At 36.0% G+C, this 23,713-nt stretch overlaps 3 protein-coding genes across 3 annotated transcripts; 1 reads left to right on the top strand and 2 right to left on the bottom strand.

The window, feature by feature from the left end:
• Positions 1 to 144: 144 nt before the first annotated feature.
• Positions 145 to 2,308, bottom strand: LOC113770483. The gene is made up of 2 exons (XM_027314952.1): positions 1,499 to 2,308; positions 145 to 703 (listed from the first exon to the last, which is right to left on the bottom strand). The coding sequence occupies exons 1-2, from the start codon at positions 2,256 to 2,258 to the stop codon at positions 276 to 278; spliced, it is 1,188 nt and encodes a 395-aa protein (XP_027170753.1). The 5' UTR covers positions 2,259 to 2,308; the 3' UTR covers positions 145 to 275.
• A 4,725-nt stretch (positions 2,309 to 7,033) lies between these two features.
• LOC113770667 (ADP-ribosylation factor GTPase-activating protein AGD5) lies at positions 7,034 to 12,680 on the bottom strand. Its single transcript, XM_027315198.1, has 11 exons — positions 12,341 to 12,680; positions 11,356 to 11,414; positions 11,081 to 11,171; positions 9,952 to 10,006; positions 9,753 to 9,843; positions 9,420 to 9,654; positions 8,804 to 9,008; positions 8,491 to 8,666; positions 8,026 to 8,274; positions 7,894 to 7,952; positions 7,034 to 7,464 (listed from the first exon to the last, which is right to left on the bottom strand). Exons 1-11 carry the CDS (start codon positions 12,389 to 12,391, stop codon positions 7,311 to 7,313), a joined length of 1,425 nt encoding a protein of 474 aa, XP_027170999.1. The 5' UTR covers positions 12,392 to 12,680; the 3' UTR covers positions 7,034 to 7,310.
• Positions 12,681 to 17,465: 4,785 nt separating this feature from the next.
• LOC113770645 lies at positions 17,466 to 18,958 on the top strand. Its single transcript, XM_027315168.1, has 2 exons — positions 17,466 to 17,825; positions 18,335 to 18,958. Exons 1-2 carry the CDS (start codon positions 17,552 to 17,554, stop codon positions 18,667 to 18,669), a joined length of 609 nt encoding a protein of 202 aa, XP_027170969.1. The 5' UTR covers positions 17,466 to 17,551; the 3' UTR covers positions 18,670 to 18,958.
• Positions 18,959 to 23,713: the final 4,755 nt, after the last annotated feature.

Genomic DNA, 23,713 nt, shown 5'->3' with positions numbered 1-23,713 from the left:
TTGCTCGTCTAAGGGAATGTGATCACAAAAATGGAGTACCATAATAATGTATGAAGGAAAAATTCTATCGGTAGCATCTCTTTCTTCTTCCTAAATTCTGGGGCTAAAGGAGAGGGAAAAAAATGGAAGAGGGCAGCGACAAAATGCCTCGACGAAAAAGAATTTTTCCATCCACTTAACTTTCGAAGAGAGAGTTTCTCTATGTGCATTTAACAAATTGACAAATGAACATAAAAAAAAAAACAGCAGTAATTCGAAACTCCTCCCTGAATGTACTAATGTGCCCCTCGATTGATCATTTCCATGTATTGATTCAAAGACTCCTGCCTCTGCAACCGCATTTCCTCATTGAACTTCTTAATAAAAGCCTCCACCCGTCGGTTCAACTCGTCCTGACTCAGGGAGGCTTCTCGTTTGAGTTTGCCAGAACCGGGTGAGGGACTCAGCAGCGAGTTGTTGCTGCTGCTGCCGCCGCCAGTACTTGCGTCAGTTTTGCGGCGGTCAGCGAAGGTTTCGGATTTGATCATCCTCGGATTTTGTGGGGCTTGGTTATGGTGGTGCCGACCACCGTGAGTCTCCCACGTGTCAGATTTGCGCAAGTGCCGCGTCAACGGCATCGCACGCCCCTCCGTTATAGTCTTCCACGTGCTCTCCAGCGTCTCCTGCCTCTTGGGCTTCGACACCCCCAGCGCCGCTTTCCCACCTGAATAGAAAACCAAACGTCAAGCAAATTTTACATCGTTGACCACCGACTACTACCATATTTTGTTGAAGCTCATGAGAACATCAAACACCGAATCACGAGTAGCAGCAGCCCAAAAAAATTAGAAATCATATAATAGAAATGGACTAAAAGTCGGCGGCGGTGTGTGGGCTGCAATTAAGCCAATGGATAGATGAGGACAATAATAAAAAAAACGATATAGGAGGTGATTCGGACGACTATCCTAGTCCAGTCTAGTCTAGTCTAGTCTTGGGCCTTATCGTTTTAAACTTCGTGACGATAAAACGCTCATTTTTTGTTCACCGATGCTCAATTACTCACCGATCTCCGGGGGACACTCTTGTCATTTCAACTTTCGTACGTCTTGGGTGTCTCTGTCTCAGAGTCTTAACCAATCACAATCCTTCTAGCTAACTAAAACTAGCTAAAAGCACAATCATAAATTCAAATTGGGTAACATCTTTTCTTTCAAAGCTAAAAGCACCATCTGATCCAACGGCTAGTAAAAACCAGACACTTCTCCGGCATAGTACCGTTATCAGCCTTTTTTTTTGAAAAAAAAAAAAAATCTCCCGTAACTTCAAATGGTAATCAGAAGTTCAGAACCACGAACAAATGAGTGAAAATATTCAATCCGGACTGTGAAGCTCAAATTACAAATTTACAATTATCAGGACCACTAAATCGAAACATTTTCCGGAACAAGTTTGCATGTGTCACGGTGAGCTTGATACCTAAAAGAGGAAAAAGAAAAAGTGAAGACGAATGAAGTACCTTGATCAGGACTGGCTTTCGCCGTTCGTCGGTGGCCGAATCTAGCCGAAACCGGCGGCTTCTCGTTCGAGTATAACGAAAGCTCCAGTGAATCCGTCCTACTTATCCCCGGAGATGTTGATGTGGATGACCACGAAGGCTTTGATACATCTGCATAATTAGATTCGTCTCCATAACCACCATTACTCAATTCCGCCACCTCACTCACACCAACAAACTCCTCCTTTCCATTATCATCCACCAAAACCTGCTTATTTTCGTAGTAATTGCTGTTTATATTACTGATTCTACTAATGGTATCGTTAGCCCGCTCATAAACCTCCGGCGGCGCCCTAACACTGGCCGTACCAGCAGCCTCAGCCAGCCGGTCGACATCGGCAAACTCGTGCGGCTGAAGATGAGGCACAACCAAAGGCACTGGCTGAGGCTGATAATAAGCGACCTGAAACGGCGTCGGTTGAAGTTGGGGATGAGTCGGCAAGGGTGGAGTGACGTCATGGTGGAGCTTTGCTGCAGACTGGAGCTTCGAGGAAGCAACAATGGTGATGATGATGCAGTTGATGACGAGGTAGAGGTAGGGAGGCTTCAGCCAGGAAACGACGCCGTGGTACAAGGAAGGAACTTCGGTGACGGCGAACTCTGTGATAGCCGGTGCGGAGAGCTTCAGGGCAACCGCAGCTGATAAAACGGTGGTGGATATCAAGACGAGTTTGAGCGAGAGCATGAAGTTGTTTGAGGCTTCTGGGAAGAGGATCGACATTTGAGACTTGGAGAGAGAGAACGGTATAGGATAGCAGTAGTATAATTTCTTTTCTGGAGCGGAGCAGGGAAACTATAAAAAAGAACGTTAGTCTGGGCCTGGGGAGACGCTTTTATAGATGGCAAAAAATCATTTTTTTGGAATTACTACTATTATTTTTTTCTGATTTGATATTTGGGCTAATTATGGCGTAGTACAATATTTGACTTTGGAACATGCGTACTTTGAACCGGAAAATCATATACCAAACCATATAGTTGATAATGCTTATACGGTTCCATATTTTATCAATTGGAAAATCATATACTAAACGATATATTTCAGTTGATAATTGGTCAAGCCACGTAAATAAATTAAAAGAACTATGAACCGTTGAAGTAGAAGCTTAATTATTGCCTTGGGTTGGGTTCTTGCATCGAAAAATTGTGTATTAAGCGATATACTTGATAGTAGTACTATAAATAAATTAAAAGATGGCTTATTTTCTACATTATAAACGGTTGAAGTCGAAGCGTTGGATTGGGTTGGGTTGTTGGGTGGCTATTATGGTCCAGGGCCCATGAAGTATGAATGATCAACTCTAACGAGTTAATGTTTAAAATTATGTGTTTATTCTAAAGAATGTGTTTGAAATTATGTGTTACTCAAGTAAAGTCTAACCAAAATGTAAAAGTTCAACAAACACTAAATATAAATGGTATTCTTGTTTGTCTTTATCAATTGGCACACCAAATTTATACAAAAGCCCGTTCGAGTATCAAATAATTTGAATTTTTTTAATCCTATAAAGCAATTTTTGTATGACTTTTTCGTTAAAGATTGTACACATTGAAGCAGTATCATTTACACCATGACCTTTGTTGGGAGCACAAGGGAAATGTGTATAGGTAAATCAGACACTCATTTTTTGTTTTAAAGAAAAAGAAAAAGCTTCATAATTATCACTGCCTTGCTTTACTGATAAGACTAGCAAACCATGCGTAAATAATTGTCAAAGTCGGCAAGGAAGCAGGTGATTCTTCATTCTTGGCGCTGTCCTTCTTGGACGAAGAGCCCTCCTCTCATGTGTTGATGGAAAGCGAAGCATGACTCAGTCAAATCCTTTCTTGCCTAGCTACTACATCCATCCGTGGTAGAAGCATTTTAAATATTTATTAGTGACCCGTCGTTAAAAAATTTGATCAGTACGTGGAGTCGGGGATCCCATCTATTTCGAGAATCTATGAGTATGTAATTGATTGCCTTTTCACGTTCCCTAACCAATTTTATATGCATGGCTAAAGCTGGGATTGTCAGAAGAAGTGAATTGATTAATGTGTATGATTGATCATTCCATCATCAACGGCCATACTCAGAATAAATGACCGTTGCAACCGGGAGCTGTTCTAGGATCGCCGTCGTGGGACACTGAAACAGTTGCTAAGTTGTATTCTTTCGCTCTGCATGTGCCCAACAGCCCAGTTTTAGACCGATCACGCTTTCACGAAGACAAGAATGGGAATGAATACAGGGCTGTCAGAATCGTCGTTTTTTTTTTTTTTTGGCCTTTTTTTTGTTGGGGGGGGGGGGGGGGAAGGGGGGGTTGTGAGTGGGTGAAAATAGAAGACAATTTCTTTTTTTATTGGATAAGCGGTTAGACATCATCATGGACAAGTGATAATTGCACTCTAAGAATTTCATTCTAACAATTTATTGTTATGTGAAGGAAAGTGGAGTGCCAAATGATTAGTTTAGACCCGTAATTCTTCTACACCATTCCACACGGGTGGTTGTAGGGGTTGGCGTTGAAAAAATGCGCTCAGTATGTTGTATTATTCTACAGGAAGTTAGATATGGTTGACAAAAAATTTTCAATAAGAGACTAAAACGTACGTAAGGTCCTTACGAGAAAAGATTGACAACCACCGCCTGTCTTTCTATACATTGTATAGTGTTCTACGAAACCCTCGCCACAAGAATGCGTTATGTTATCCATGCACGCAATAGGTAAATAACAACAAGCTTCTATGTTCAATGAATTTAAAGGACAGCTTCCTTAAAAGAGAGGAAGTTAAAGATGAATTTTATTTTTTTTTAATTTTGCAAAACTTACAATTATACTAAAACTGTATATATCTATACTGAAGTTGTATCCATTTACATACATAACTAGACGAAGCTGCACAAAAGTTCAATATATACTACTGCTTTTGTCTGATCATGCATGCAAAGACGACTAATACTAGTGTATCTGCAGGGGTAGCTACGTGATGCAGTATACCTTTTTGGTTCCGTGCAAACTTAGTTAGACTGAGACAGATGTGATTATCTTCCACTAAAATCATTAATTTTCTCCCCTTGGTTTACCTACCATACGTTGTTGATTCTACAACAGTTTGTACTTGAGAGGGGCAATTTGTTCCTCCCTTCGAGTTCTAGAAAACTATGAAATAAGTTTGATATTTTGTAGTGTTTTTATTCTTACACCTCTCTTGTTCCTCCTCAATTTGTTTTCTAAAGAGCATCTGTTTGCTCGATCTATCTCTATAATTTTGTAAAGTTTCTTAAATTAGACCCTTTGAAATTTACAAAGTTCACACGTTTGTATACATCTTCCCCTTCAAGTTTCTAAGGTTCTCTCTTCATGTAAAATACAACATAATTCACTTTATAAATCAACCTTTATAAGTTTAAGCACAATGATGTTAGTTATAACCATGAAGCGACAATTTAAATACAAGGTTGTACGACGATTCCTATTGAAGATTTAATTCTATCACAAATCTATACATTGAGCATTGTCCTCTCTGCTCACAGATCCTTAACTCTATCACTACAAATGATGATGACATTTTTGTCAAAATTTAAAATCTGTGTAACTTATAAACAGGATATTGAAATAAATACTATATTGAAGCTTAATTCATGTTGTTTTAGTTGGTAAGAACGGATCACTTTCTTACGAAAAGAGATGTTGAATCTTCACATCAATGTAAAAGTTGTGTTGGTGGGTCTCTAATCAAAAGATATACTCTAATCTATGAAGATGATCGAAAGTAAAACCACCCAAACTTTAATTTTAACTCTAATATATGATGATGATCGGAACTGAAACCACTCAAACTTTAATTTTAAACAAAAAAAAAACCTATACGTTGGACCTGATAATTATAACTAATGTTTTTAGATAATCAAATGTAGCTCTATCCCCGATCACTTTGTCATGACATGTTAGCTACAACAGTTAACACTTCTCCAATATTTTGACATCGATGTGACAGGCATGCGTGTGACTATGTATTAAAATTCGACCAAACGCCGAAATGAAAAGAAAAGATGAAAGCGAAATGCAGAAAATGAAAGTATAACTATGGGTCGAACTCCGCCGACGGGAGAAAGAGGGCCACGATTTCAGAAACTTCAGTCTGTGGTTGAGGGTCTCGTTATCAGCAGGCAGCGGCCAACCAAAGAATGATCGAGATATCGGGATATCTGATGAAAGCGGTAGATTGCAGAATTTGACTTGTGTTCGAATTAGTCTTTTACCAAGATGGCCTTTTTTATTTCTCTCTTTCTTTCTTTCTTCTTTTTTTTTTTTTTGGTGACAAGCAAGTACATTGTAGCCAAAGGCATACTTTTCCTGAATTTATAAATTTAATAACTTTCAAAATTATTATTTACACTCCCATTTTTGTTAATCACACTCCCACTATCATTCTAATCATATAATTTTTATTTATTAGACTATATGATAAAATAAATGATAGGAGTACAAATAACAAAAAAAAAATAGAGTGAAAATAAAATTCCCCAAACTTTCAATAGATAAATTTTGAAAAAGGAACATCGAAGAGGAGAAAAGGAATATAACTAACTCAAATGCGATAACAACTCAAAATGATAGAACTAAGATTTTGTATAGACGTTGATATTTTTAATCTAGAAAAATAGACAAAATTTTTAGTCCAAATTTTTAGTCCTTTAAAGACTGCAAAGAGTTCAATGTAGTTAACCAGAATAATTCCTTTTAAGAACCGTCAAGATTAGGGCTGATGCTAGATTGAATAGCTTGACTCGAGCTCGCAAGCTACTCGGTCAGCAGATCGACGAGTTGCTTGATAGAAGCAGCGAGTCGAGCTCGAGTTTTAATATTCTGCACTCGAAGGCTCGACGAACCTAATCGAGTTTTTTATAATATATATTTTAATTTTTTAATATTTATTATTATAAAATATCAATAATATCCTTTATTTAAAATTATATGTAAAACATTAATTTTTATTACGTGAGCTTAATTAAGTTTAATTGAACTTGAATAGATTCGATTGAGTTCAATTTGAATTGATTAGATTTAATTAAACTCGAGCTCGAGTAACATAAATTTAAGTTGAATTCGAGTTAAAGCTCGAATTCTAAAAGTTCGACGCTTAGTTATTTTATCTCGAGTCGAGCTCGAATAGTACAACGCACCCCTAGACAGGATGATTGATTACTCTTGCTTACGTCTAACCCAGGTTTCCAGCTAATCAGAGAGACGGACACGGACATTATGGTCTCTTCATCTTCAACCTCCCTCTTGATGAAAGATACCGTGCCTTTCTCTTCTGACAATTCCCGAAGAAAGATTACAAAGATAGAATAACGATATTGCCCTCCCAAGCTCCCAACATAGCCAACATTAAACGGGTACCTGCAGGTGGGAAATAGTCTGCGGGATCCACTCCCGCGGGATAAAAAAAAAACAGGTACAAGTCAAGGATCTAAATCGTACGGTCACACCAATTAGCCATGATCCATAGTGTGAGTCAGCAATATTTTATTTCCAATTCATCCCGAAAACCAGAACAGTAGGAGTGAACCAGATACTGTTCCAAAAACAATCAATATGAACTGCTTATTATCCGAGGTATAAACAAAAATGGAAGAAGACATTTAAGACTTTAAAGCGGATCTGCTACTCTACAAATAAGTGTACAATCCTGATATCGAAGATATCATCCGAAAACTACTTTTCTCGTAAATGTCTCGTTTGGTATACTATGACTAAGCAGGTTGCTCTCTCTCACAGGCTGATCAATGCTTTGAGAACAAGCCTTGAGTCAAAGAGGAGAAATCATACTCTTTGGCTGTCTGCGTGGAAGAAGATGAAACAGGGGATGCCGTCTGCCTGCTCACTCCAGGTGTCACTACACCATTGCTAGAAGTACTTTGACCCACAGGGTAGACACTGCAATATCATAGCAAAAAAAAGTAGGAGTCAGACAATCTCTGTCTAATTTCCAGATTTGCTCCTGAGACAAAGTTCCATCAGTAATTGCTCAAAAGTAGATGAATCAGCAGGTTCTTTAACAGCTTGAGCAGGATGAAAGCACAAAATGGAATATGGTGAGGAAAATATGATCACATAAAACATCGAACATACGTATCACAGCAAGTTTTAAGCTTTTTAAGTTGCAGAAGAAAACAGGGGGGCAAAAATTGATATGTAAAATGAGGAGATACATAGACAAATGAAGATACATTTCCAAATTCCAAGGATACCTAACAAGTCAACAGCTAAACATCAAAATACTATTAGGTTTTAGCACCTATTCCACAAAAATAATAAGGGCTGTCAAAGGAGAAATTGCAAGTATATGATGCAATAATAGCATACCTCGTTGCTGGAAATTGAGCAGTGCTCCCAACCAGCTGGGCGTTCCCCAAGTTCCCACTCTAGCAGAGAAACAGAGAGAAGAATAAGAACACAATACTTCAATCAATTACATTCATAATTAGCGAATCTTACCTGCATATATTTCTCCAGCTCATTCTTTCCAGCACCTGGCATCATCATCCCATAAAATTGATGATAGCCTGCACTTGCCAAATTCTGATTTAGCAAGTTGATGCCATTTGGCCCTTGTTGCGTATTTCCAGGAACCTTTAGCAATCCACCAGCAGCATTAGCAGCAGCTGCTGCCATTAGAAGAGACTGCTGTTGTGACATCATTGCTATTTGTTGTTGATGAGAGGCAAATGGGGACACCATATTGGACTGCAACAAAAGAAATAACAAAATCATAGCGCAACAAAATTACACTTTATCCAGAATAAAGCCAAATCAGAATGACAAAGTTTTTGCAAATAACATAGAAAAATAGGGGTGCCAATAGGTACAAGTGTTAATACATTTCTCATTTAAACTACACTGCAATTGTTAGAACTGACAGGAGAAAAGTCTAACAACATTTACGAGAGAACAGGCACAGACCTTATCAAAAAGGCTCATGATGTCATTTTTCACATCTTTTTCAGGTTTCTCTGTCATTAGAGGTGCAATAGATGGTGTATCCTTGAATAAATCCTCAATTTCATTAGCAGACTGTTTCTTATTGTCATCGACCTTTGATGGAACACTTCCTTCTGCTGTCGAAGTTTCTTGAGCAGCTGTACATAGAAACAAGGATTAGAGGAAACCAATCCAACCACCACACCTCAATCCGTCTAGAACAAAATTTCGTAATCCCAGAAGAAGAAAAGGTGCAGAAGCAGGAAAAAAAAAGGAAATGATCTTCTATACATACACTGAAAGCCAGCCCATGAATTATCATCTGCAGATGCTGCTCCTGAACCATTTTCACTAGGAGTGTCCATTGAAAGCATGTTAAAAAGATCCATAGCATAGTCAACCTTAGGTGGTGAGGCAGCTTGTGCAACCTGTTTGACAGATTCTGAGGCAACAGATTCTGTTTTCTGAATCACTTGTTGAGGCACTGGAGCTGGAACAACCTGTATATAAATTACAAAAAATAAGGCACACAGAAACCTAGAAAAAACAGGGGATCAGTCTAGGACTATCAGCAAATTTAGGAAATTATATTACTCTTATTACTAGTAAATTAATAATTACTACTGTCCATATTCTGATAAGTATAATTAATATGCACTCATTCTTGTATAGCTTCAACTTAACCTTAAGGCAGGTTATTGCAAACAAAAACATCATTTAAAGGTTTGCAAATCAGAATGCTTCCACTCCATTATGTTAAAAGAAAAAATCAACCAAAGGAATTTCATTACACGATCACTCCTGCCCAATCAGATAAGAGAGAGACTATTCAACTCTCTATATAGAAGAATAAAATCACATTTGATAACAAGGAAAAAAAAATCAAAACTATAATTTGCAATTCAACATACAGGTTCTTGAGCTTTCGGTGGTACTGGAATACTAATTCCCCCAGCAGCAACATTTTCTTTAGTGCTGCTTGTTTGAATGCTCTTCCTTTCATCAGATGAAGTCCTAGAATGGCCAGTGTATGCAGGAACATTTCTATCATTAGGTCTTTGCCACTGAGCTGATAGCTTGTCTTCTCGTCCCCTAGCAGGAGAATTTGGTTTCCCATCCTTTGGAACCCATCTCTTCTCCTCATACCTTTAATCAAGGTATTCAAGAAAAAAAGTGTCAAAATAAGTGAAATGATGAATGCTTCCAAATAGTGGAAAGTTTTGCCGGGGTTAAACCAGACATACTTAGCACGAATGAAATTCTCAATGCCAACTCTATCATAATTTGGTGGTAGCTCTGCTTCCCAATAACTATTTGACTTCTCATTTCCCATTGCTATAACAAAAAGAAAACAATTTCATATGTAATAGACTTTGAACTATCAGATCAACTTGAATCAAGAAATTCTCAAACCTATAAAAAATAAGAGATCGAAAATCTTACACTGAATAAATGCCACTTGTTCAGGAAGCCATGTGTCAAGGGTAGCAGATCTCACCTGCAGAAGCACCAAGAAACATCAGTCGCAAGATATTTCAAATGATGATGTCTATCCACTAAACACTAATCTGTTGACAAAAAGGACGGAAGGAAGTGGTGCATTATGAAGCAAAAAACAGAATGCATTCAATAAATTACCCTGATCTATATGAACAAGAAGTAAAATATTGGTTGCAACAATGAAATTCAGGTCTACAGTCAAGTTGCTGATGCGGATATCAGCTTCCATTTCTTCTTCAGACATCAAACTCACATCGTCCCCATGGTGTTAATTGGCCATAAAGGGTTCAAAGCAAAGCACAGAAGTATATTATTGGAGTAATCAGCCCATACGTACTCAGAAAACAGATTTAATCAGTTTAAAAAACAAACTTATCTTAGGTGTATAGCTTACAAATCTCTATAACTGCAAATTTTAGTGAAACAATTACATCTAGAAACAAGATAGTAATACATATCCTATCCAACTTCTACCCACAAAAAAAAAGTGAACTGCAATATGATTGCTTTGGCCCCTAGAACAATTAGCCATTCAAGAAAGATCCATCATTGTAAACTGAAAAGAAATCAAAACACAGTTCATAAAACAATGCCTAACTTACTTGAACCCAGATGGTCACTTTCCATTTGAAAAGAATAACAATTTTGACAGCAGAAAAAATTTCAAGAATATTGACACAAAAAACACCGTACAAAAAATGTGAAGGCGATGAGCTAGAACTCAGACACAAGACGGACGAGGAAAAAAAAATTGGCAATTAAGTACATATGCAACTCTGTCAATTTGCATTGTAGCACATGAGACAAACTTAATAGTAGATGATTTGAACAGGTCCACTAATGAGGCTGTGCTATCAACAAACTCATTATCAGCTAAGGAGTTGAGCACATATTTTGTCAGGCACAACAATATTTAATCCTGATATTCCTATCAAAAGGTTCTTTTTGGAAGTCTCTCAGATGTATCACACAAGTATTGTACATTGTTTGAACTGTCCCAGTCAAGTGACTAGCAAATGCTTGTCAAATTCCACTCACCAGCAAGTTACATAATTAAGGAACAACTATTCACCTTGGATATGTGCACTCCAAGACTTCTGTGGATTCCAGAACATTGCATGCATATAAAGATGCCTAAATTCACACTAGCCCATCGAGGGCCCCTGCATTTCAATAATAAAAAGAAAATAAGTTAAGATTACAGCTTTACACGAATTAATGACTTCTAAAATTAACTCTTTTTAATTCTGATATCCATTGAGAGCTATTAATTTGTTGTTCAACCCCTTTACCTTTTATCTCCATAAAAATAAAATGCCAAAATAGAGAAACACTCTAGGAACTTACTTGGTTTTACAATCTGCACATTCCCTGTTCTCTGGCAATTTGAGTAGCCCTTCCAGAATCTGCAGATAAGAACAGCATAAATTTTATAAAATGGAGAGTATAAATTACACAGAATGGCGAAAAAAGGATTACATTAGCAGGAGGGAGGAGACTATATAAAAGACCAAGTTGAATTTGGACAGATTTTACAAATTATGACTATTAACAACCACAATCACATCATCCCATTGAAATGTAGAAACACAAACGAATTGAGCCTTTTTTTTTTTTTTGGCAAACTACTCAACTGGACATCTAATAAATTCACAAAAAATCCAAGTGAAGATATCTAGAAATACATGATTTGACATTTGAAGTGTTTAAATGAACATAACCAAACACTCAAGCAATACACACTTCTTCATATAGCTTACTAAGCATATAACCTAAGTCCAGCCACCCACAGTCCTGACTACAACAGGCATTAATTTCCTGAAGGAACTGCGGACCTTTTACAAACCAATTAACCCACTTTTCACGACCTTTAGTCCACCTAAAATGTGCACTAAATCTGAAGAATGTAAAAGCTCCCAGACCATATTTTGAGCTCAATCCTTGATCTCCATCCGCAAACTAATCCTGTTCAAAACTAACAAGATCAAATTACAGAATTAATATAAATTTCATATCTTCATTCAAGATTCTAAGCATTTAAACCTAAAAAGCTTTGCTTCACCTAGTTAATAGTTACTTATATGACTAAAAAAGCGTGAGATTCATATATTTTATCAGTTCATGATTAACCGTCCTAAACAAATTTCAAGCACGTAAAAAACATCCCACAATTCAGATTTGAGCCATCCCGATCGCATTAACAAAAGTTATAAAAAACACATTAGTTTCTCAACACTCAACAGCTGGCGTTATCAGAGATCAAGCCGAATTACGATAGAAGGCAAGAGATCAATTTCCTAAAGTTCAATAAAAAGCTAAATAAAGCTAATACCTTCCGATGCCTGGCATTAAGCTCCTTCGAGACGTTAGCCTTCTCGTTCATGGTGACCAACTGCTTTGATATTTAATAAAACAGATAGAAACTAAAAATTTTCTCGCACAAATCAAATTTGTGGAACCGGAAAAAGAGAGCGAGAGAGGAGAAAGCGAAGAAACGACGACGTCGGGGGCAGCGGCGGCGGCGGCGATCCTTTCCGTCTCCCCTCCCTCGTCCACTATAGCCGTCCGATCAGATGACCACCGTTCAATACCAATCGTGATTAACCGGAGAAGGAGAAAAGAAGGGATGAACAATTGGGATTCGATTTTATGCTTGACTTATTTGTTATTTTTTTTATTTATTTGTAAAAGTTTTGGAGTCTAGCACGTGCGATTGGACTCGTTGGTCGTTGGTGGAGTTTTGCTATCTCGTACGTGTAATGGGCTCTGGTGGACCGGTGGTAAAGAAGTCAGAAGTAGGGTCCACGCGTAATTCTTGTGAGGAGTTCGAGCTGGGGGTGTCGTCCTCCAATAGATGAGAACCATGTGGCCGGTGCTGACGAGAAATATGATACTAGCACCAGTAACTTTTGGCTTTAACCACAAAAGGTGAAAATTATGGGGCCACATGGTACTTGTATAAAGACGAGGTAAATTTGGTGTGGTAAATAACCGGTAACTAATGGAAAAATGATAGAAATGATAGATGTTAGGTATATATATTCTTCCTTCAAGAGAAATAGGGCGAAAATAGGGTATATATATTCTTTGTTTTTTTAAAGTAGGACCCCTATTTCCAATTCCTCCCGCTTTATCATCCAATCCAACCTCTATAATTTTTGTTATTAGTGTATTCACCGATTATTGAAATCATAAATAGTAGAAGCAATCAAAGTGAAGTACTCAACTTTGCATTCTATATTAGACCAATAACTAACAATTAGTTGCATTATTAACGTATTTTTTATAGCCTTCTATTTTTCTAGTGATTTATTAGGCTTATCGTGTTGAATTTTTATTAAAAGCAAATTCCTACATATATCAAAGCATTTAGGCTGTTAGTAAGAGCTTTAAAGGTAGATTATGAAAACTAGTTCTTCGAAACAACCAAACAATTCAAGATCTAATAATGGTGCCTTTCGAAAACAAAGAATCAGTTCAAGATGTAATGAACATGAAACTTAGGAAAGAATTGCGCACCTTGTCAGATTTCAAGTATATGCTTCACATAGAAATGGTAACCGGGGCTCACGATGGGGCGGGAGAAAATGCAGAGTTAGGGTAGGAAAAACTCCCATCGCTTTTAAACGAGGCAAGGATGGGAGAGGATATTCTTGCTCTACTCTCTGCCTGAACCCTTGCTTAAATTTTTAATAATATATACATAAATATAAAATACAAAATACAATATAATTATATACACGTAACATGAAATTTTGTTATGATAAAATAAAATAATTATGTCTGTTAATCTTTTGTGGTTAAATGATAATCTCATTACATTAGTTTGCCTTCCTTTTTTTTTGAAAAATATAATGATAATTGATTTAGATTTTACATAATATCAAATATAAAGAAACAAATTCATAATATCAAAATGATTTCTAAACTTTATTTGTTGTTAATTTTTTATTAAAAATTCAAAAGAATAATTAACAAATTCATTATTAGTGTTATACATGGATTAGCTATTTTTTAAAAATTTTGTTGTAGCAGAATTTTTAGATTATATTTTGGGATATTTTCATAAAAATATTTTGGGATATTTAAGAGTAGAAGAGTTTCTAGAATATATTTTGAGATATTTTTTAAAATTTAAACTAATTTTTAGATTACCTTTTAGAGTACTTTTTAAAAATTTTTATTGTATTTGAAAAACTAGTTTTTAAAAAACACTCTCATCCAAACAGAGCGTAAGTCAAATGTAAAAACAAAAAATAGTAGGCTGGGCGAGGCAGAGGCACCCATGAAGATAATGGGTGGGGGAACGAGAGGTGGGATAGCGGTGAGAGTAGCAGGATTAGAGCAAGAGACCCAAAGAAACTTATGAGTGACAAAGTGGAGGTCGGAGGAGGGTTGTCCCAGCCTACTCTTGCGTCATTGCTATCCCTAGGTATGAACTATGAATTAGTTAAGGGTAATTTTATGCACAATGAAATTGAGACTCAGTATAGATTAGATATCCTTGCAGGTATTTTTGAAATACTACATTGTAATATTGTATATAAAAAAATTTCATCAGGATTGTTTGTTGGTGTGTTTTTAAAATTTCAAATTTTATTGGGATATATTTTTTTAAAAATATAAAAACATTGGCAACCTGCCACCCCATCCTTTCTTCTCCACCCTATTGCCACTGCTATTGCCACACTTCCCTTCCCTTTCCTTCCCTTCCTTCCTCATCCTTCCTTCCCTCTGTTTTACCGTCAAAGTTACAATCTTTGGCTGTGACCCAAAGGTCGTGAGACTTTCTGGTTGCAATTAGATCTGGTTGTAGCTAGAGAGGGGAAAGAGAGAGACAGGAAAAAAAATGAGGGAAGAGAAAGAAGGAGGAAAGAGGAAGGAGGGAGGGGGTAACGTTGGAGGTGGTAATAGTGGAGGAAGGACTTTGATTAACGAGTCATGTTTAGTGAAAATTTATTAGAGTTACTCTTTTTTATATTTTTGTAAGTTGTATTTGAGATGTGTGTTTTTTGGATTATTTTTATTATTATTATAGATTACACACAAAAAAAATAATTTGTAAAAAAATAGGCTAATCCAAACAGAACTCGAGGTTAATGGATCATGTCTTAATGTTATTCTGCCCTTTTTTTTGGTAGGAATCTTAATGTTATTCTCATCTCTCAAAAACTGTCGCACTAATTTCATTTGAACAATGATCAAACCCTTGTGCCAAAAAATCCATTAAACGCACCATTCACCTATATAGCCGAGTGAGAAAAAGGTCAAACAGGGTAATTAGACAATGCCTAGTTGAGGAATTCTTTGCCAAGTTGGATGAAGATCATACCCCATGCGAAATGAATACTACATGTTTAATTAGTAATCTAGTGCATATAAGTTCACAAGAAAATGTCTAACTCGGCCTCGAGACTTTGATTAATGTAGTCATGAGTAGAATATGGGGAAAATATAAATTGAAGTAAACCTATAGTAGGAATGCAACTGCTTAGCCGCTTATACTGCTGCAAACCTAATGTAAATGCGCTGCATGAAAAAATAAACATACCACCATCCTAATTGAATGTTGTACCATCTTTTCACTTAAAAGGAGAGCGAAGATAATACAAACATTAAGGATTGAATTCCGGCATAATACTTTGACAAATTAAAATGCAAGACCACAAATTTAATTCTACAGTAGATTTCTTCTAAAATGACAACTATGTTCTTCGTTAATCAAAGTTGATTTTTTTTAGCAATATGGACTTTTATTGATCAAGAAATAAGTGTGTACGGATAGAACACACATGCTTTCAATCAATCTCCAGTACTAACTCCTAATTTGTTTTGGTCAATGGAAACTCTTCCATCCTGTAGTAACAATCCCTACCGATCAAGAACAGAAGAGACGATGACCACAATAGAAATACGCTGTTGATGACATCAAAATTGGATTTATTTCAAAAACAAAAACTTTGTCATTTCTGTGGAAATAAAAATAAGTTACTTTTATTTTCAGATCACTAGCCCTTGTACTTTACAGATTAAAGTGAAACATGTAAATACTTTAAGGACGAAAAGGGCAATTTGTGCGGACGTATATACCAACAGATTTACAAATGCTGAACGTCGTCGTTTCGCGATGGTCGTCACTCGCCCCGAATGATCAATCCGGAATATACCCGTCCTCTTCGACGAGTTTCGTTTCACAGCAGTGAGTTCTTCAGTTCAATGTCAACATTATTCTTTCTCCGCGTCCTCCGTTTAGGAGCCAAAGAGGTTATACTGCGAAGCCTTTGCAGTTTTGCCTTTTCGATCCCCATTTCTTTGTAGAATGACGGAGAGTTCTAAGGAAAATTTGTCAAATTGGTTCCTAATATTTTCACAAAAAAAAATTTTATTCTCTAATATTTAAAATCAGTTAAAATAGTTCCTAACATATAAATTATGAGCCAGTTTAGTTGTAGTGCTCGTATTTGCTCATTTTTTCTAGCTAAAAATAGCACACCTCTATCATATGAGCATAATTTCAGAGCAAAATCGGACCAAACTAGCTCATAATTTTGCCTTGAAATAAAATGTTAGAATGGAGTTTCAGCCTTTCGGATATTCGCTTGTCTAACTTTTATTAGTCTTTAAAATTGAATGGAAGGGAAGAAATAATCCAAATGATCTGAGCAGCTAAAAATGAAGTAAGATTTCCATACTAGAAATTATTTCGTTTTCAGCACAAGAAATTGAAAAAAAAAAAGAAGAATATGCAGCTAAAGTATATTGCAAACCGTTGTAATGAAAAAAGGGGAACGTCGCAGTGTGTAATAAAATGAGGAGGTATATTGTACAGTTCTCTTGGAGGTCCTCCTATGTACGTTGACTCACGGTCTTCGTTTTCAAGAGTTGTTTATTCTTTGAGAAAATCATTCAAAATGTATTCATAGTTTGTTAAATGAGTTTTTTTTTTATTTTTTACTTTTAAAATGATCACTCTATGTTCTTTACAAAATTAAGTCAATAAAAATTTGATTTAACTTAAATTTTTAACTATTTTTTATTTTGAATCTATCATATGACCCACATATGATCTTTTTTTAGGATAAACAAGTTAAATTATATTTATAGTTAAACAACTAACTCGACTCAATTTTTTTTGCCTCTAAAAAAGTAGAATTAGAATATATTTCTTTTTTTTTCTAAAAATATAAAATCTAATTTAATCCATATTCTCTTTGTCTTTGAAAAAATGGGATATAAACTTTTTATATATTAAAAATGACCACATGCAAGTCACGTATTGATTTCAGGTTAAAAAATGATAAAAAAAATTTAGATTAAAATTAATTTTATTAACTTGAATTTATAAGAGATACATAGTTAATATTTAAAAGATGAAAGAATTTATTTAACAAAATGCAGTAGACAATTTGAATGATTTTCCTTTTATTCTTTCTGTTCACGGTTGGTGAGTGCTTGAACTTTACTCTCCTACTACCGGGCAGCAGACCTGCAATAGTTATAGTGGTTCCACATCTGAAATTGATCGATAACAAAAGCACAGCAGATGGGAGTCTGGGACTTGATCAACTCAACAACTGAAGCCGTGAAGCGAAACGCACCCGCTCCAGCGGCCGTCATAGATGCATGCAAAGCCTCCTACGGTTACAGCTCTGCCGTAGTTGGCAACATCGATAACGCCGTCAGAGTCAACGGGATGCAGGCGCTCAATGACTACATGCCCAGCGAGGAAACCCGGTCAAGGATCAGCCTTTTCGCTTCCAAGTTCACCCAAAATGCTGCTCGTCATGCTCTCCGGGAAGGGTACAAATTGATCCCTGGTCAGCTTAGATCCTAATCATACGCTACTTCACTTCCTTTGTCCGAGTTATTACATATACTACTATCTCGTATTAGATACAAAACTAAGACGAATCGAGCTCCGTGTACTCGTGTGGGCGCAATTATATATAATTATCGCAATCAACCACCAAGTGCAGTCTTAGTTGGTAAAAAGTAATTCAATCCTGAGGATTATTGTTATCTTATTGATCTAGATGTATTTTTTTTTTTTAAATTGGGTTCATGTGTGGACTGAGGCCTTGCGGAGGCTAATCTACTAGCCAGAAGTATATTTCGAGAATATATTCAATAATGAGAATATGGTTCGGCTAGAAGAAGTATATTTTGCTGGTTAACTACTATTCATCATTAATGTTCAGAGTTCAGACCTCGATGTATCCCTCGTATCGTATCTTATGCGGACTTAAAAAATTTATCAGGTTTTCGTAGCTTGGAAGTATATTTTGCTGGATATTTTATTTATTTTATCGGTTTCATTCATCTACAGGTGGAAAAGCAGTGGCTGAAATTATTTCTGAGACAATGAATGATGTGAAATCTGAGAATCTCAGCACACAAAAGATGATGGCAGTGACCCAAGTTACTGGAAGTGGTGGCGGAGGGAAAGTCTCCGCTGGCAGGAATTTGCTTGACCGAGTAGAAATGCAAAGCAGAGGTTTGGAAATGGGGTCAGCTAACAAGGGAAACTTTGCGGCGGAATCAACTGCAAATCAGACACCAGAAGATGTGCTTCGCATTTTCATGATGAAGGAGTTTATGGGCAAGCGTTTTGCTGATGATTTGATACTTCCTCAGATTATGCATGGCATCAAAACCAAGTAAATGGCTGCAATAAGGTCTTTGATCATTAAGTAAGGCTTTGGTCTTTCCTACTGATGGAGTAATATGCTTTTCTGATTTCTGTAGTCTACTCTGGTGTGTTTCAGCAATATATAAATAGTAGTAGTTTTTTTTCTTGAATCCAGCTCCTTCAAGCCTTAATGGTGGTTTTCATTGTTTAAAAAGGAAAAAAAGAAGGAAAGAAGCTGTTGTTGGGTTTTCTGCGTCTTCCTAATGAACTTGTGAAGTTTCCGGAAATTATAAAAAGAAAAGAAAAAAGTTTGAAGAATAAGCCCATGTATGAGTTGGCTATTAGAATTGCTTCAAGACTTGTGCATTTTATTCCTGCATTGGCTGTATCAAAATCCGAGGGTGCAAGTTTTGCACCAAATTGACGGCAACATATCCAGCAGCCGGTTTAAGGAACAGGCTGCCCATTTTTCAGTTCTCTTCCTGTTATCTTCACTCGTATACCCGGCAAATCGACATCTTATTTAAGCTAGTGTAAGGAAGAGCTTCATATTTTTCAGTTTTCTTTCTTTGATGATTACTCGTGTCAGCATCAAGGCAAGGTTCCAGCTCATATTTTGTCTTAAATTTTGGCTTTTAAAACCGCTAATCCTGCAATTCTCTTATTGTAAGGGCTCCATTCGATATAATGTCAGCTTTGATCATATGCTACTCCCATCGGCCATCACCAATAGCTAGAAAAGAAAGTGGGAGGAAGGAATATTTTTCTTTCATTTGCGAGTAAACTCGTGACAAAAGACAAAGGATTTGGCAGAGGGATTCAGTATACTTATGGCTTGATTTGGACCGAATGTCGAACAAAGCCCACAAAATTTTTCAAAATACCAATTCTATCCTTAGATGAGTACTAAACAAAATTTTAATGACATATATATTCTAAATCATTCTTTATTTTCTCTGAACTTCCAAATAACATCAAAATCACTACAATTCTTTTTCTCTTCTTTCCTTTTTTTTTTCATAACTTAAGTTTTGTCATCTTTTCTTTTCTATCCTATGCTCCCAAACTAGCCATAAGGGAAGAAAAAGAGACTAGTTAGTAGGCACTGATCATGAGAAGAGGTTGGAAGGAAGTTGAGGATATTTCTATTTAGTGGAGTTAATAATAAAATAATTCAATGTAGTACTTATCAACTTAGGGTACCCTTTTAACTTCTATCCATCATCAGCATTCTCAATTCAGCTAACAATAACATGGGCCTGTTTGGAACCTGAGTTTTTTGGAAATTTATCTAAAACTTTACTGTAGTGCACTGTAGAAGTTTTTGAAAAAATTTTGTAAAAGTTTTTGTAAGGTGAAAAATTTTGTAGAAGTTTTTGTAGGGTGAAAAACTTTTTTTTTTCCTTTTCTTTTTTTTTCTTTCTCTTTCTTTTTCTCTTTCTCTTTCTTTTTCTTTTTCTTTCTTTCCTTTTTCTTTTCTTTCCTCTCTTCTTCTTCTTCTTCTTCCTTCCCCCTCCCCCTTCCCCGTTACCTCCGCCACCCCCAGCAGCAACTCCACCAATGCCACCTCCCGCCACCCCTCTCCTCCCTTTCCCCTTCTCCTCCCCTCTGCCCCACCACCCCCTCTGCCCCGTCACCCCCTCTCCCACCCCTGCAAAAGCTCCCCGCCACCCCTCCCTCTCCCTCTCCTGCCACCCTTTTTGCCCGCCACCCCTGCAAAAGCTTCCCCGCCATCCCTCCCTTTCCCTCTCCCTCTGTCGCCACCTGAGTTTTGCACATGAGTTTTGTAGCAACAGAAATGATTTTTTTTTCCAATGTTCCATCTCCCTCTCTTCTCCTTATCTTGCCGGCAGAATAAGCAGCAACAGCCGAGTGTAATTTTTTATTTTTTATTTTTTTTGCAATTTTCCTTCTCCCCAAGCTGCGGGAGGGGAAAAGGCAGAGGGAAAGAGGGGAGGGGGGAGGGAGAAAGAAAAAAAAAGAAAAAAGAGATTTTGAACCAATATATCAGTCAAAGGGGGAGGGGAGGGAGAGAAAAAAAAAAGAGGAAGGCCGGCAAAAGTTGGCCGGAATAGTTACCGGCGCCGGAAGCGGTGGTGGAGGTGGTAGCCGGTTGGGTGGGGGAGGAAAAAGAAGAAAAGTTGAAGGGAAAGTTTTTTGTGTATTATTTTGAAGTGTGTAAGTAAAAAACTTTGATAAGTTTTTTGGGGTTCCTGTAGCAAAAGTTGTTAAAAAACTAGTAGCTAAAAAACTTTGCCAAAAACTTTACTTCCAAACAAGCCCATGATGATGTTTGGCAAAAGATTTGGCATTTTCTTGTCTTGGTGTTGGTGGTCGAGTGAGTGCTGCTGTTAGTTTAAGCGCGCCGTTGATGGGCAATTCATAAAATAATAACTTCTATGAGCACGTTTTGAATTAAAATTAGGGTTATTATCGCTTTACCCCCTTAAACTATATCACTACTATTAGTTTACCCCATAACGTTGTTATTTTTTAGTCACTTTACCCCCATAAGTAATTCAACTCAACATGTTAAGAAATTTTGGATAAAAATACCCTTTTATTTTATAGCATTACTACATTGTTATTATCATTTTATTCTTTTGGATTATAGTAATACAATTACTTTAGTTCCTAATATTATTTTATAGGCATTTTACCTCATCATTAATCTAACTAGTATGGTCAAAAATTTTAAATATATTTACCATTTTTATATATAATTAAAAATAAAAAGTTGGAATGGTTATTCTTCCTTTTCTTTCATTTTAAGAGATCGAAAAACATAAAAATAAAAGGATTTTTTCAAATTTCTTTTTTTCACACTTATTAATACTAGGAAAAGAAAAAGAGATAGGAAAGAAGGGGACAAAAATTAGATTTTACAAAAAAGAAAATAAAGAAAAGTCTAACATTATTGTATTACTTTAAGGTCGTCGGGATTAGAATTAGAATTTGGTGGTAAACAAAAAAAGTGAAATAATTTTAAAATAATAAAAGTATTTAATTCTTTCTTATTTGTAATTTTTAAAAAAAGAATTGAGCTCTCTCTCTCCCCCTCACCCTCCCCCTTTCCATCTTTCTATTTTTTTTCAAGGAAAAAATGCACTTTTTATCCTCAAAGGTTGGGTTGATGACCAATTTCGTCCTTGAAGTTTCACCAAGAATACATGTCATCCTCAAAGTTCCTGAATTTTGACCAATTAGGGACAATTAACAGAATAACACTCAATTTGGACGAAAAGTAGCACGTACAAAGCATGCCCTGTTAGAACCAACTTTGCATTCAACAAAAAACAGGTAAAACCTATTCTTGCTTCATTTATGTCCTCTCCACTCCTTTTCTTATTGTAGTTCTAAAAAAAATTCTAACCACTAAATCCAGTCATTTGCTGGCAAAAAGGTTGACATAAATGGTCGACATCCACTTATTCATGGATTATAGGTGACTTGGATTTGAGTATCTATCCAAACGTATTAAATTAGCCTAGTCCATTTAATTTAATTTAATTTAATTTTTTATCTATAAAAAAAATATAATAGAAGAAACCCTATTTGCAAAAATAGAGGAAAGTCATAAAAAGCTGGTAGGTGGTTGTTACTTTATCTTGTATAGAAACTACCAACTGTTTATAACTTTAATTTTAGGGATAATTTTAGAAACCTCAGGGGAGGTTTTTGACTATTGCAGATAGGTCCTCTCTAATTTAAAAGATTACACTTACCTTCTCTACTATTAGCATTTCAGTAACAATATAAAATCGCTATGCTAAATTTGTCCTAAAAATCCTAAAATACCCCTTTGTTAGTTAAAAGGGGGGAAAACTCGCTCATGAATTTCTTCCATATTGCAACTATTGCAATCCGCATAACTACCACCCTAACGAAGTCAATAAGCCACCTTAATTTAATCCTCGTATTCTCATAATTTCGAAAGCCCAACTTTGCAGCCTTAAAGCTTCCTGGGCAAATCAATTATGACAATTAACATTTGCATTCAACCTAATCTTTTCCTCAATTGTTTTTGCCTAAATTTTGCATCTAAATTGACCAATGTCATTATTCAAATTCAATCAAAATGGATGCAAGCTTGTTGATGCTAAAATAATATAACCCATCAAAAATACCAATATGGAGCAATCAAAAGCAACATTAGAGACCACATTCTATGTCTTTAGGCCAATTTGATTATAGTTCTTTTATCCCAAAATTTTTTTTTTTTTTGCACAATTAGTATAATAGTGTAATCTTCCTCAATCTATGTTTCTTTTTTAGCCATCATTTTTATTTTCTTGTTTATATTCTGTATCACTACCATTCTTTTCATTTTTATTTAGTTTGACAACAAATATGCTTTGACAACCTATCATTTAGCAATGTCAATTCAATAATACTTACAAAAAAGGAAAACAAAAAAAAAGAGACGATCTATTTCCATAATAATGAGGATTCGGGATGTATTAGATGGTTGTGTAAATAGCGACTCTGAAAAAAATGTGGACTATGAAATACAGGAGAGAAAAGGTAAGAGAGAGCATCAAAGAGAGAGAATAAGAGTTTGTTTTGTGTGGTAGCTGTTGTTTTAAAATGAAAGATTAGTTTTAGTTGTAGGCTTTTTTAGAAATTATCTATAAATGAAAGATATTATAGTTATTTTACTGCATGAATGGAGGTTAATGTAATTATTCAAAACTAAGGGAGGTGAGTAAAATTGTCAGAAACCTCGGGGAGGTCGAGGTTTCTAGAATTATTTCTTTCTTTTATCTTGTCCAAAAATTATCATCTCTCTATAACTTCTTTTTTTTTTACCTTCTCTAGAAATGAAAAAAATACTAGTTGTGCATAAGATTCTTTTGTGAGCTTCTTTTATTTCCTATAAACTATCAGCTGTTTGTTGCTTTCGTCCATTATTTGAAAAAACTACCAGTTATTTATGGGTATGATTTTCAGTTCCAAGCTAAAATGGGCATTATATAAAAAAACCACCAACTGTTTTTATCTTCATGCTGATTTGCATGTCAATAAAGTAAGAAGGAAAATTTTGGTAGAATTTTGCCTTAAAATTTAACAATTCGA

The sequence above is a fragment of the Coffea eugenioides genome, chromosome 5, assembly GCF_003713205.1.
Source record: "Coffea eugenioides isolate CCC68of chromosome 5, Ceug_1.0, whole genome shotgun sequence".
NCBI classification, from domain to species: Eukaryota; Viridiplantae; Streptophyta; class Magnoliopsida; order Gentianales; family Rubiaceae; genus Coffea; species Coffea eugenioides.
This window is presented reverse-complemented; position numbering and strand designations above follow the sequence as displayed.

What these genes read in the sequence shown, in the direction of transcription:
- LOC113770483 (XM_027314952.1), bottom strand. Translation starts at nt 2,258, where the DNA reads ATGTCGATCCTCTTCCCAGAAGCCTCAAACAACTTCATGCTCTCGCTC. An exon ending in GAAAGCCAGTCCTGATCAAG is followed by an intron (nt 704 to 1,498) that starts GTACTTCATTCG and finishes TTTTCTATTCAG; the next exon opens with GTGGGAAAGCGGCGCTGGGG.
- LOC113770667 (XM_027315198.1), bottom strand. Translation starts at nt 12,391, where the DNA reads ATGAACGAGAAGGCTAACGTCTCGAAGGAGCTTAATGCCAGGCATCGG. An exon ending in TTCATGGGCTGGCTTTCAGT is followed by an intron (nt 8,667 to 8,803) that starts GTATGTATAGAA and finishes TTCTATGTACAG; the next exon opens with CTGCTCAAGAAACTTCGACA. An exon ending in GCTCAATTTCCAGCAACGAG is followed by an intron (nt 7,465 to 7,893) that starts GTATGCTATTAT and finishes ATGATATTGCAG; the next exon opens with TGTCTACCCTGTGGGTCAAA.
- LOC113770645 (XM_027315168.1), top strand. Translation starts at nt 17,552, where the DNA reads ATGGGAGTCTGGGACTTGATCAACTCAACAACTGAAGCCGTGAAGCGA. An exon ending in AGGGTACAAATTGATCCCTG is followed by an intron (nt 17,826 to 18,334) that starts GTCAGCTTAGAT and finishes ATTCATCTACAG; the next exon opens with GTGGAAAAGCAGTGGCTGAA.